Here is a 14,383-nt window from a genome sequence, read left to right as displayed (position 1 = left end):
ACGCTCTTGGATGAAGAAACTTGGATATAATTGTCTCTGTTAACAGTGGAACCCACAGAAAGGTTTGAAGGCATGGAAGGCTGTGCAGTTTGGAAAGATCTCTGGTTTCCTTGTGGAGGATGCTCAGGAGGAGTCAAGAGTGGATAGCTTAGAACAGGTGGAGCTTGCCACATAATCAAGGTATAGAATGATGAAACCACTGAATTTCAGGAATTTGAAAAAGAGATGTCATGAATGGGGCAGATATTAGCAGTAGACTGGATATGGAAGATGAACAAATGTGAAACATCAAGGATGATGTCCCAGTTTCTGGTTTGGAGAACAGTGAATGATGCTTCCTTTCTATAAGAGAGGGGGTATGAACGATGCTTCCTTTTTATAAGATAGGGAGAAAGAGAGAAGATGCAGGATGGGGGAGGAAAAGATGATCTAGTCAGCATGTATAGTTGTACAGGGTGTGTACCACCCACGAATACCTGGCTAAGGTGAAGGAGTGAAGACTGGAATCTATCCTTTATCTGTTCACCAACCTGTTTATGGCTCAGAGCTGTATATACCAGGGGGAAAACGAGTTCCTTCTTTCTAATCACTACCAAGGCACCGCATGGGCTAACCACAGGCTGAGATGAACTTACTTTTGAAATTGTTACATATGAAGTGTTTGTGGTATAACTAAGTAGAAATGTCTGTTACATAGGTAGGCATACAGCTCTGAATCGCACAAGGGAGATCTTGGCTGGAGATGCAGATGTTAGAGTCATCTCTTTGTTGAAATCCTGAGTGAATGACCTCTCTTAGGAGAGTAAGCAGTGAGACAAGAATATGTGTTGGTGTCAAGTGATGAATACACAGTGGGGCCCACACCTTCCATTCTTATTTTGTGGGCACATGCTAGAAACAAAGTGCCTTGGTCAACACCACTCTGGAGTTATTGAACAAATATGGTGATTCCTGATTCTTTTATTAAGGTAAATGGATCAGCTAAATTTTTAGAAATCTCGTAAGAGCCATTTTAGTATACTTAGAGTCTCCTCTTCAAGCTCTTGGAGAGGGCTTCCTGTTTTAGCATGGGTAAGACATGTAATGCTCGGATTTTCTTCACTGGACGCATCATACACATTAATGTATTTTTACTGCTTATGTATTTGTTCTTGTAGTATTCCATATGCAGTGAACCTCTAATAGAGCTGTCTAACCCTGGAGCCAGTGGATCCTTGTTTTTTGTGACCAGTGATGATGAATTTATCATCAAAACAGTTCAGCATAAAGAAGCAGAGTTCCTTCAGAAGCTACTACCAGGCTATTACATGGTAAGTGCACATAATTAAAGCTTCTACTTAAGATTTAACTACTTTCCTCCACAGTTTTTTTTTTAATGTTTTTTTTTTTCAGTGACTCTGACATGTTTCTTTCTCTTTGATGAGGTTTAATTTGCATTTAGAGTATACTATGAAATTGATTGAATAGATTTTGAGAAGTAAGTAGAACTATGTAGTAGAGCATAGCTTTTGACTGACTCAGTCCTGGGCTCATATCCCACTCAGCCATCAACTAACTTGTGTGACCAGGAGTAAATAAGGTAAGCTCTGAGCCTCAGTCTTTGAAGGCTGGGAGACACCTGTCTTCCATGGTGGTTGTAATAAAGACAGGATCCAGGATGCAGGATAAAGGAAACAATGTATTGCAGAGCTCTTTGTATGTAGTAGTAATATGAGTAGTTAACATTCATTGAGGACTAAGCTGTAAAACTGATGAGGCAATTGAGACAAAGATAAATGGAATCACTTGCCAAGGGTTATTTAGCTAATGGGCTATAGATCCGGGGGCTTGAACACAAGCAGTGGGGGTCCAGAGGGTGCATCTTTAACTCCTGCACCTTATAGGAACACACATTCATTATTAGCCACTTTTAGCCATCACACTTCAGAATTTAGGATATCATAGGTCAAATACAACATGAAAATCACCTTCCATGTAACATTTTAGAGACAAAGAAACTATAACCTAGCCCAGGATTTGGATTTATTTGCTAAACATTTAGACCAGATTTTAAAAAATAAACATTTTCCTCAGTAGTTTTGTTGCTTTCAAACCTCTGATTTCTTTGTACTTTCATGGCAGTTATTAATTTTCTGTGATTAGAATGGTAGCAGGATTTCAAAAGCCACAGTTCTGCTATTCATTTGCTATGAGAGGTGATAACTGTCATCTTTGTTTCAAAACAAAATTGATGATACGCCATATAGCTCATTAGACTGTAAAAATATTTTTTAATTCCAAAGTCTGCTCAAGATAACAGTAACTGCCCTAAGTTAGTCTCACATATAAATATAGGAATTGAAAATCTAAACAAAAATCTTAGTGGGCAGCATACGCAGATTTTAAAGGATTTTGATCCTGAACAAAACTGGGAAATTTTTTTTAGCACAAATTACCTACTTTATATTAGGGAAAATAGAAAATACAGAAAAGGAAAAAAGGCAACCAACTGTATTTATTTTCTCAGAGATACACATTGCTAGCATTTGGTATATATCCTTTCAAATGTATCCTAGTCATATACACATTTTTAAATAATTTAAAATTGCAGTCAAACTCACATAGCACTCTTTGTTAATCTAATTGAGTAAATCTTAAACTTCTCTATTTCTAAGCTTAGGTAGATTAGTCTCTTATTGTAGAACCGCACTGTCCAATATGGTAGCCATTAGCCATATGTGGCTATTAAATTAAGTAAAATTTTAAAATTTAGCCTAACCAAGTAATTTTATCCCAACCATGTAAGCTAGTATAACAAATAATATAATTCATCTTATTAACAAGAAAAAATGTGAGCATTATGTGGTTATCCATCTAGATATCAGAGAGAATTCTTAAAATTGGAAAGTTTTACATAATAGGCAAATAAACCAGTAGGCATAAAAACCAACATTTATCAATCTCCCAGAGTTCACATAACTTCATGGAGAAGAACAAAAGCTCTTTCACTGAAAGTAGTAGAAAAAGATAAGGATGCTTTCCATCAATGATCTTTTCTAACGTATTTGCTAGAATTTCCAGCAGTAACTTTTTGAATATTCAGTTCAGTTCAGTTCAGTCACTCAGTCGTGTCCAACTCTTTGCGACCCCATGAATCACAGCACGCCAGGCCTCCCTGTCCATCACCAACTCCCAGAGTTCACTCAGACTCACGTCCATTGAGTCAGTGATGCCATCCAGCCATCTCACCCTCTGTTGTCCCCTTCTCCTCCTGCCCCCAATCCCTCCCAGCATCAAAGTCTTCTCCAGTGAGTCAACTCGTCGCATGAGGTGGCCAAAGTACTGGAGTTTCAGCTTTAGCATCATTCCTTCCAAAGAAATCCCCGTGTTGATCTCCTTCAGAATGGACTGGTTGGATCTCCTTGCAGTCCACGGGACTCTCAAGAGTCTTCTCCAACACCACAGTTCAAAAGCATCTATTCTTCAGTGCTCAGCCTTCCTCGCAGTCCAACTCTCACATCCATACATGACCACAGGAAAAACCATAGCCTTGACTAGACGGACCTTAGTCGGCAAAGTAATGTCTCTGCTTTTCAATATGCTATCTAGGTTGGTCATAACTTTTCTTCCAAGGAGCAAGCGTCTTTTAATTTCATGGCTGCAATCACCATCTGCAGTGATTTTGAGTATAACTACTCAAAATATATACCCTGTATGCGAGACAGCAAAAGAAACACAGATATATAGAACAGTCCTTTGAACTCTGTGGAAGAGGGAGAAGGTGGGATGGTTTGGGAAAATGGCATTGAAACATGTTTAATATCATACATGAAACGAATCACCAATCCAGGTTCAATGCATGATACTGGATGCTTGGGGCTGGTGCACTGAGATGACCCAGAGGGATGGTATGGAGAGGGAGGTGGGAGGGGTGTTCAGGATGGGGAATATGTGTATACCTGTGGTGGATGCATGCTGATGTATGGCAAAACCAATACAATATTACAAAAGAAAAAAAAAAAAAACAAGGAAAAATAAAAACAAACAGGAAAGCAAGCCTATAGAAATGGACAATACATTTTGGCAAAGGAGAAAATGTTAGGCCTGCCAGAACATACACCAGAAATGTGTAAATCTATACTAGCATTAAAGTGGTGGCATTTGTACAGATCTAGACAAAAAGATCTGTACAAATGGACTGGTAGGCGACCCCGTGGACTATAGCCTACCAGGCTCCTCCATCCATGGGATTTTCCAGATAAGAGTACTGGAGTGGGTTGCCATTTCCTTCTCCAGAGGATCTTCCCAACCCAGGGATCGAATCTGGGTCTCCTGCATTGTAGGCAGATGCTTTACTGTCTGAGCCACCAGGGAAATCCAGACAAAAAGATCAATGGATTCAAATAAAGTGTCTAGAAATAGACCCATGTGTATTTGACAACTTATTGCATGATATAGGAGGGACTTAAATTCAATTGAGAAAGGACAGACCGTTTAATAAATGGTTATCCATTTGAAAAAAAAAAATCCTCTATTTCAGATCTTTCACATACAGTTACTTCCAGACAAGGGAAACAAAAGCAAAAAATAAATAAATGGGACTGCATCAGACTAAAACACTTTGCACAATAAAGGGAAACTATCAATGAAATGAAAATATCACCTACTAAATTGGAAAAAATATTCATAAATGATATACATGATAAGGGGTTAATATCCAAAACGTATAAAAAAAACTCATAAAACTCAACTTGGAAAGTAAATAATAAACAACTCACTTAAAATATCTTTTAAAAATGTCAAAAACAGGCACATGAAAAGATGCAAATCAAATTAGAGAAATACAAATCAAAACTCCAATGAGTGGGGGGGCGGTCCTAAGATGGCAGAGGAATAGGATGGGGAGACCACTTTCTCCCACACAAATTCATCAAAAGAACATTTCAACACTGAGTAAATTCTGCAAAACAACTTCTGAATGCTGGCAGAGGACATCAGGCACCCAGAAAAGCAGATCATTGTCTTCAAAAACAGGTAGGAAAAATTATAAAAGATGAAAAAAGAGACAAAGGAGGTAGGGAGGGAGCTCCGTCCTGGGAAGGGAGTCCCGTCCTGGGAAGGGAGTCTTAAAAAGAGAGAAGTTTCCAAACACCAGGAAACACTCTCGCTGCTGAGTCTGTGGTGAGCCTTGGAAGCACAGAGGGCAACATAACAGAGAAGAAAAATAAATAAATAATTAAAAGCAACAGATTACGAGCCCAATGGTAACTTCCCCAGTGGAGAAGCAGCACAGACGCCTGCATCCACCACTAGCAACTGGGGGCTGGGCAGGGAGGTGTGGGCTACAGTGCTTTTTAAGAATCGGGCCGGAATGCCCCGAGTGTAACCAGAGCAAACTAACTTGGGCTAGCAAACCAGACTGTGGGATAGCTACCACGCGAAAAGCTCTAAAATAGGACACCGCCAGGACCACGCACAGAACAAAGGATGGAACAGAAATAGCTGGCTGCAGACCATCCCCCTCTGGTGACAGGCAGCCAGAGCCATAAGGGCTGGAAGAGGGCAATTACAGCCCCGGAGAGACTTTACCTACCAAACTGCAAGCAGGCTTTCTTGCTAAGACTTCTTGGGGTCCTGGACAGTCACCATCCACCTGACAAGGGGCACCAGCAGTACACCCAGAAAACTGAGCAGCAGGGACAGGAAAGGTGATAAGTTGCAGCGACCACGCTTGCCAAACACCTGAGCTACTCAGTCCTGGGAAGGGCACAAAACGCAGGCCCAACCGGATCTGTGCCTCTGAGGGCTACCTGAGAGCCGAGCCTGGGCGGCTTAGACTGGGGAGGTGCATGCAGCCTAGGGCCGGCCTCAGACAGTTCCCGGCGGAGCAACATAGAGCCTAAACAGTGTGTGCCGTGTGCAGGGGCATGCCCAGCGTGGCTGAGACACTGCAAACACACACCAGTGTTATTTGTTTGCAGCATCCCTCCCTCCCCACAGCACAGCGTGACTGAACAAGTGAGCCTTAAAAAAAAAAAAAATGTCCACCACCGCCCCCCTTGTGTCAGGGCGGAAATCAGACACTGAAGAGACCAGCAAACAGAAGAAGCTAGACAGAGGGAAACGCCTTGGAAGTGACTCCACACTGCCCACAACACCAGAGAAAGTCCCAGATATATCTTTACTATTTTTATGACCATTCTCTTTTGCTGTTGTTGATGTTGTTTGATTGTTTTTTCTTTTCTTTTTCTCCTTTTTCTTAATTTTAAAAAATTTTTAAGTCCTCTATTTCTCCTTTAATTTTAATTTTTATAACCTACTATTACTTTTCAAAAAAAAGACCCTATTTTTAAAGCAAACACCATATATATTTTTTTTTGTGGTGGTTGTTGTTTAATAATTCTTGTGACTTTGTTTTTTTTCTTCTTCTTGTTCTTTTCTTTAATATTGTATTTTTGAAAATCCAACCTCTACTCTAGATTTTTAATCTTTGCTTTTTGATATTTGTTGTCAATTTTGTACTTTAAAAAACCCAATCTTCAGTACCCAATTTTACCTGAGAGTGAGATCACTGGCTTGACCACTCTCTCCTCCTTTGGACTCTCCTTTTTCTCCACCAGGTTGTCTCTGTCTCCTCCCTCCCCCTTCTCTTCTCTACCCAACTCTGTGAATCTCTGTGTTCCAGATGATGGAGAACACTTAGGGAACTGGTTACTGGCTGGATCTGTCTCTCTCCTTTTCATTTCCCTCTTTTATCCTCCTGGCCACCTCTGTCTACTTCCTCCCTCTCCTTTTCCCTGTATAACTCCGTGAACATCTCTGAGCAGTCCAGACTGTGGAGTGCACATAAGGAAGTGATTACTGGCTAGCTGCTCTCTCCTCTTTTGATCCCACCTCATCTCATTCCAGTCACCTCTAACTACCCCCTCCCTCTTCTCTTCTCCATGTAACTCAGTGAACCTCTCTGGGTGTCCCTCAGTGTGGAGAAACTTTTCATCTTTAACCAAGATGTTTTATCATTGGTGCTGTGTAAATGGAGAAGTCTTGAGGCTACTGTAAAAATAAAACTGAAAACCAGAAGCAGGAGGCTTAAGTCCAAATCCTGAGAACATCAGAGAACTCCTGAATCCACGGAACATTAATCAATAGGAGCTCATCAAACGCCTCCATACCTGCACTGAAACCAAACACCACCCAAGAGCCAACAAGGTCCAGAGCAAGACATACCACGCAAATTCTCCAGCAACACAGGAACACACCCCTGAGCTTCAATATACAGGCAGCTCAAAGTTACTCCAAAACCATAGACATCTCATAACTCATTACCAGACACTTCATTGTGCTCCAGAGACAAGAAATCCAGCTCCACCCATCAGAACGCTGACACAAGCTTCCCTAACCAAGAAACCTTGACAAGCCACTGATACAACCTCACCCACAGTGAGGAAACTCCATAATAAAGAGAACTCCACAAATTGCCAGAATACAGAAAGGCCACCCCAAACGCAGCAATATAACCAAGATGAAGAGACAGAAGAATACCCAGCAGGTAAAGGAACAGGAGAAATGCCCACCAAACCAAACAAAAGAGGAAGAGATAGGGAATCTACCTGAGAAAGAATTCCAAATAATGATAGTGAAAATGATCCAAAATCTTGGAATCAATATGGAATCACAGATAAATAGCCTGGAGATAAGGACTGAGAAGATGCAAGAAAGGGTTACCAAGGACCTAGAAGAAATAAAAAAGAGTCAATATATAATGAATAATGCAATAAATGAGATCAGAAACACTCTGGAGGCAACAAATAGTAGAATAACGGAGGCAGAAGATAGGATTAGTGAAATAGAAGATAGAATGGTAGAAATAAATGAATCAGAGAGGAAAAAGAAAAACAAATTAAAAGAAATGAAGGACAATCTCAGAGACCTCCAGGACAATATAAAATGCTCCAACATTCGAATTATAGGAGTCCCAGAAGAAGAAGACAAAAAGAAAGACCATGAGAAAATCCTTGAGGAGATAATAGTTGAAAATTTCCCTAAAATGGGGAAGGAAATAATCACCCAAGTCCAAGAAACCCAGAGAGTTCCAAACAGGATAAACCCAAGGCGAAACACCCCCAAGACTCATATTAATCAAATTAACAAAGATCAAACACAAAGAACAAATATTAAAAGCAGCAAGGGAAAAACAACAAATAACACACAAGGGGATTCCCGTAAGGATAACTGCAGATCTTTCAATAGAAACGCTTCAGGCCAGGAGGGAATGGCAAGACATACTTAAAGTAATAAAAGAAAATAACCTACAGCCCAGATTACTGTACCCAGCAAGGATCTCATTCAAATATGAAGGAGAAATCAAAAGTTTTACAGACAAGCAAAAGCTGAGAGAATTCAGCTCCACCAAACCAGCTCTCTATCAATTGCTACAGGATATTCTCTAGACAGGAGACACAAAAAGGGTGTATAAACCCGAACCCAAAACAATAAAGTAAATGGCAGTGGGATCATACTTATCAGTAATTACCTTAAACGTAAATGGGTTGAATGCCCCGACCAAAAGGCAAAGACTGGCTGAATGGATACAGAAACAAGACCCCTATATATGCTGCCTACAAGAGACCCACCTCAAAACAAGGGGCACATACAGAGTGAAAGTGAAGGGCTGGAAAAGATATTCCACACAAATGGAGACCAAAAGAAAGCAGGAGTAGCAATACTCATATCTGATAAAATAGACTTTAAAGCAAAGGCTGTGAAAAGAGACAAAGAAGGCTACTACATAATGATTAAAGGATCAATCCAAGAAGAAGATATAACAATTATAAATAGATATGCACCCAACATAGGAGCACCACAATATGTAAGACAAATGCTAACAAGTATGAAAGGGGAAATTAACAATAACACAATAATAGTGGGAGACTTTAATACCCCACTCACATCTATGGACTGATCAACTAAACAGAAAATTAACAAAGAAATGCAAACTTCAAATGATGCAATAGACCAGTTAGACCTAATTGATATCTGTAGGACATTGCACCCCAAAACAAGGAATTTCACCTTTTTCTCAAGTGCTCACAGACCTTCTCCAGGATAGATCACATCCTGGGCCATAAATCTAACCTTGATAAATTCAAAAAATCGAAATCATTCCAAGCATCTTTTCTGACCATAATGCATTAAGATTAGATCTCAATTACAGGAGAAAAACTATTTAAAATTCCAACATACGGAGGCTGAACAACACACTTCTGAATAACCAACAAATCACAGAAGAAATCAAAAAAGAAATCAAAATATGCATAGAATCAAATGAAAACACAACAACCCAAAACCTGTGGGACACTATAAAAGCAGTGCTAAGAGGAAAGTTCACAGCAATACAGGCATACCTCAAGAAACAAGAAAAAAGTCAAATAAATAACCTAACTCTACACCTAAAGCAACTAAAAAAGGAAGAAATGGAGAACCCCAGAGTTAGTAGAAGGAAAGAAATCTTAAAAATTAGGGCAGAAATAAATGCAAAAGAAACAAAAGAGACCATAGCAAAAATCAACAAAGCCAAAAGCTGGTTCTTTGAAAGGGAAAATAAGATTGACAAACCATTAGCAAGACTCATCAAGAGAGAAAGGGAGAAAAATCAAATCAATAAAATTAGAAATGAAAATGGAGAGATCACAACAGACAACACAGAAATACAAAGGATCATAAGAGACTACTATCAGCAATTATATACCAATAAAATGGACAAATTCTTAGAAAAGTACAGCTTTCCAAAACTGAACCAGGAAGAAATAGAAAACCTTAACAGACCCATCACAAGCATGGAAATTGAAACTGTAATCAGAAATCTTCCAGCAAACAAAAGCCCAGTTCCAGATGGCTTCACAGCTGAATTCTACCAAAAATTTCGAAAAGAGCTAACACCGACCCTACTCAAACTCTTCCAGAAAATTGCAGAGGAAGGTAAACTTCCAAACTGATTCTGTGAGGCCACCATCACCCTAATACCAAAACCTGACAAAGATGCCACAAAAAAAGAAAACTACGCAGGCCAATATCACTGATGAACATAGATGCAAAAATCCTTAACAAGATTCTAGCAGTCAAAATCCAACAACACATTAAAAGGTCATACACCATGACCAAGTGGGCTTTATCCCAGGGATGCAAGAATTCTTCAATATCCGCAAATCAATCAATGTAATTCACCACATTAACAAATTGAAAAATAAAAGCCATATGATTATCTCAATAGATGCAGAGAAGGCCTTTGACAAAATTCAACACCCATTTTTGTAAAAGCTCTCCAGAAAGCAGGAATAGAAGGAACATACCTCAACATAATAAAAGCTATATATGACAAACCCACAGCAAACATTATCCTCAATGGTGAAAAATGGAAAGCATTTCCCCTAAAGTCAGGAACAAGACAAGGGTGCCCACTTTCATCGCTACTATTCAACATAGTTCTGGAAGTTTTGGCCACAGCAATCAGAGCAGAAAAAGAAATAAAAGGAATCCAAATTGGAAAAGACATAAAACTCTCACTGTTTGCAGATGACATGATCCTCTACATAGAAAACCCTAAAGACTCCACCAGAAAATTACTAGAGCTAATCAGTGAATATAGTAAAGTGGCAGGATAAAAAATCAACACACAGAAATCCCTTGCATTCCTATAAACTAATAAGGAGAAAGTAGAAAAAGAAATTAAGGAAACAATTCCATTCACCATTGCAACGAAAAGAATAAAATACTTAGGAATATACCTACTTGAAGAAACTAAAGACCTATATATAGAAAATTATAAAACACTGCTGAAAGAAATCAAAGAGGACACTAATAGATGGAGAAATATACCTTGTTCATGGATTGGAAGAATCAATATAGTGAAAATGAGTATACTACCCAAAGCAATCTACAGATTCAATGCAATCCCTATCAAGCTACCAGCGGTATTTTTCACAGAGCTAGAACAAATAATTTCACAGTTTGTATGGAAATACAGAAAACCTCGAATAGCCAAAGCAATCTTGAAAAAGAAGAATGGAAGTAGAGGAATCAATCTGCCTAACTTTAGGCTCTACTACAAAGCCACAGTCATCAAGACAGTATGGTACTGGCACAAAGACAGAAATATAGATCAATGGAACAAAATAGAAAGCCCAGAGATAAATCCACACACCTATGGACACCTTATCTTCGACAAAGGAGGCAAGAATATACAATGGATTAAAGACAGTCTCTTTAACAAGTGGTGCTGGGAAAACTGGTCAACCACTTGTAAAAGAATGAAACTAGATCACTTTCTAACACCACACACAAATATAAACTCAAAATGGATTAAAGATCTAAACCTAAGACCAGAAACTATAAATCTCCTAGAGGAGAACATAGGCAAAACACTCTCCGACATAAATCACAGCAGGATCCTCTATGATCCACCTCCCAGAATTCTGGAAATAAAAGCAAAAATAAACAAATGGGATCTAATTAAAATTAAAAGCTTCTGCACAACAAAGGAAACTATAAGCAAGGTGAAAAGACACCCTTCTGAATGGGAGAAAATAATAGCAAATGAAGCAACTGACAAACAACTAATCTCAAAAATATACAAGCAACTTCTGCAGCTCAATTCCAGAAAAATAAACGACCCAATCAAAAAATGGGCCAAAGAACCAAATAGACATTTCTCCAAAGAAGACATATGGATGGCTAACAAACACATGAAAAGATGGTCAACATCACTCATAATTAGAGAAATGCAAATCAAAACCACAATGAGGTACCATTTTACACCAGTCAGAATGGCTGCAATCCAAAAGTCTACAAGCAATAAATGCTGGAGAGGGTGTGGAGAAAAGGGAACCCTCTTACACTGTTGGTGGGAATGCAAACTAGTACAGCCACTATGGAGAACAGTGTGGAGATTCCTTAAAATATTGCAAATAGAACTACCTTATGACCCAGCAATCCCACTGCTGGGCATACACACCGAGGAAACCAGAGTTGAAAGAGAGACGTGTACCCCAATGTTCATCGCAGCACTGTTTATAATAGCCAGGACATGGAAGCAACCTAGATGTCCATCAGCAGATGAATGGATAAGAAAGCTGTGGTACATATACACAATGGAGTATTACTCAGCCATCAAAAAGAATACATTTGAATCAGTTCTAATGAGGTGGATGAAACTGGAGCCGATTATACAGAGTGAAGTAAGCCAGAAAGAAAAACACCAATACAGTATACTAACACATATATATGGAATTTAGAAAGATGGCAATGATAACCCTGTATTTGAGACTGCAAAAGAGACACAGATGTATAGAATGGACTTTTGGACTCTGTGGGAGAGGGAGAGGGTGGGATGATTTGGGAGAATGGCACTGAAACATGTATACTATCATGTAAGAAATGAATCACCAGTCTATGTTCGATACAGGATACAGGATGCTTGGGGCTGGTGCATGGGGATGATCCAGAGAGATGATATGGGGTGGAAGTGGGGTTCAGGATTGGGAACTCATGTACACCCATGGCTGATTCATGTCAATGTATGGCAAAACCAATACAGTATTGTAAAGCAAAATAAAGTAAAAATAAAAATTAAAAAATAAATAAAATTGTGAAATATTAAAAAAAAAACACAACTCCAATGAGGTATCACCTCACACCCATCAGAATGGCCATCTTTAAAAAGTCTATAAATAATAAATACTGGACAGGATGTGCAGAAAAAGAAGCCCTCCTACACTATTGGTGGGAATGTGAATTGGTGTAGCCACTGGGGAGAACAGTATGGAAATTCCTTGAAAAACTAAAAATATTTCTACCATATGATTTTACAGTCCCACTTTTAGGCATATAGGTGGAGAAACTCTAATTTGAAAAGATGCACCCCAGTGTTCATAGCACTATTTACAATAACCAAGACATGGAAGCAACCTTAGCATCCCTCAACAGGTGAATGGATAAAGAAGATATGGTACATATATAAATAATGGAATATTAATCATCCATAAAATTTAAATAATGCCAATTGCAGCAACATGGATGGACCTAGAGATTCTCTTACTAAGGGAAATTAAGTCAGATAAAGAAATATGTGGTATCATTTATATGTGGAACCAAGAAAATGCAAATGAACTTAATTTCAAAACAGTGAGAGTCTCACAGACATAGAAAACAGACTTACACTTACCAAAAGGGAAAGAGGTAGAGAGATAAATTAGGAATTTGGAATTAATAGATATACTACTTTATATAAAATTGATTAACAACAGGGTCTACTGTATAGCACAAGGAACTATATTCAGTATCTTCTAAAAACTATAATGGAAAAGAATCTGAAAAAGTTACTTATATATGTATAAAGTTATACATACATGTATATATATGTATGTGTATGTGTGTATATATATAACTGAATCATTCTGCTGTACACCAGAAGCTAACACATTATAAATCAAATATACTTCAACAAAAAAAATGAAAATAAATTGGGCACACTGTGTGACTAGACATTTTCCCAAAGAAGATATACAGATGGCACAGGAAAAGATGCTTAATATAACTAATCATCAGAGAGATGCAGATCTAAGCCACAGTGAGATATCACCTCACATCTGTCAGAGTAGGTATTATCAAAAAGACAACAAATAGAAAGTGTTGGCAAGGATGTAGAGAAAAGGGAACCCTCATGCCCATTGATGGGAATGTAAACTACTTTACTATGGAAAACAGTATGGAGATTCCTCAAAAAATTAAAAACAGAACTATGTATGATCCAGAAATACCACTCCTGGTACTTATTCAAAGGAAACCAAAACACTGATTTGAAAAGACATATGCACCCCTATGTTCACTGCACCATTATTTTACAAAAGCCAAGATATGGAAGCAACTCAAGTGCCCATCATTAAATGAATGGAAAAAGAAGATATGATATACATATGTAATGAAGTATTACTCAACCAGAAAAAAAAGAATGAAATCTTGCCATTTGTGACAATAAGCCATACAGAGAAAGACAAATACAGTATTGTTTTACTTACATGTGGAATCTAAAAACAAATAAATGATCAAACATAAAACAGAAACAGCATCATAGACACAGAGAACAAAAGAGGTGGTTGTCAGAGGGAAGAAGGGTCAGGGGAGGAGAGAAACAGGTGAGGGAAATTAGGTACAAACTTCCAGTTGCAAAATAAATAAGTCATAGCTATGAAATGGACGGTGTGGGGACTATATGTAGTATCTTTGTGTTGATAGGTTTTAACTAGACCTACTGTGGTGATCAGTTTGAAATGTATAGAAATATCTAATCACTATGTTGTCTAACAGGAACTAGCATAGTTATGTAGGTCAATTTTACTTCAAAAACAAG

At 38.5% G+C, this 14,383-nt stretch overlaps 1 protein-coding gene across 13 annotated transcripts in view; it reads left to right on the top strand.

Moving 5' to 3' along the window:
- PIP5K1B (phosphatidylinositol-4-phosphate 5-kinase type 1 beta) overlaps positions 1–14,383 on the top strand; it is a 554,522-nt gene that overhangs the window by 393,229 nt on the left and 146,910 nt on the right. For all 13 annotated transcript variants that reach the window (XM_060409393.1, XM_060409390.1, XM_060409396.1 and 10 more), the window contains one exon: positions 1,158–1,310. In XM_060409393.1, coding sequence (XP_060265376.1) covers positions 1,158–1,310 — 153 coding nt within the window. The remainder of the gene's footprint in view (positions 1–1,157; positions 1,311–14,383) is intronic.

The sequence above is a fragment of the Ovis aries genome, chromosome 2 (assembly GCF_016772045.2).
Source record: "Ovis aries strain OAR_USU_Benz2616 breed Rambouillet chromosome 2, ARS-UI_Ramb_v3.0, whole genome shotgun sequence".
Classification (NCBI taxonomy): domain Eukaryota; kingdom Metazoa; phylum Chordata; class Mammalia; order Artiodactyla; family Bovidae; genus Ovis; species Ovis aries.
Note: the sequence above shows the minus strand (reverse complement) of the source record. Positions and strands in the feature narration are given on the sequence as shown.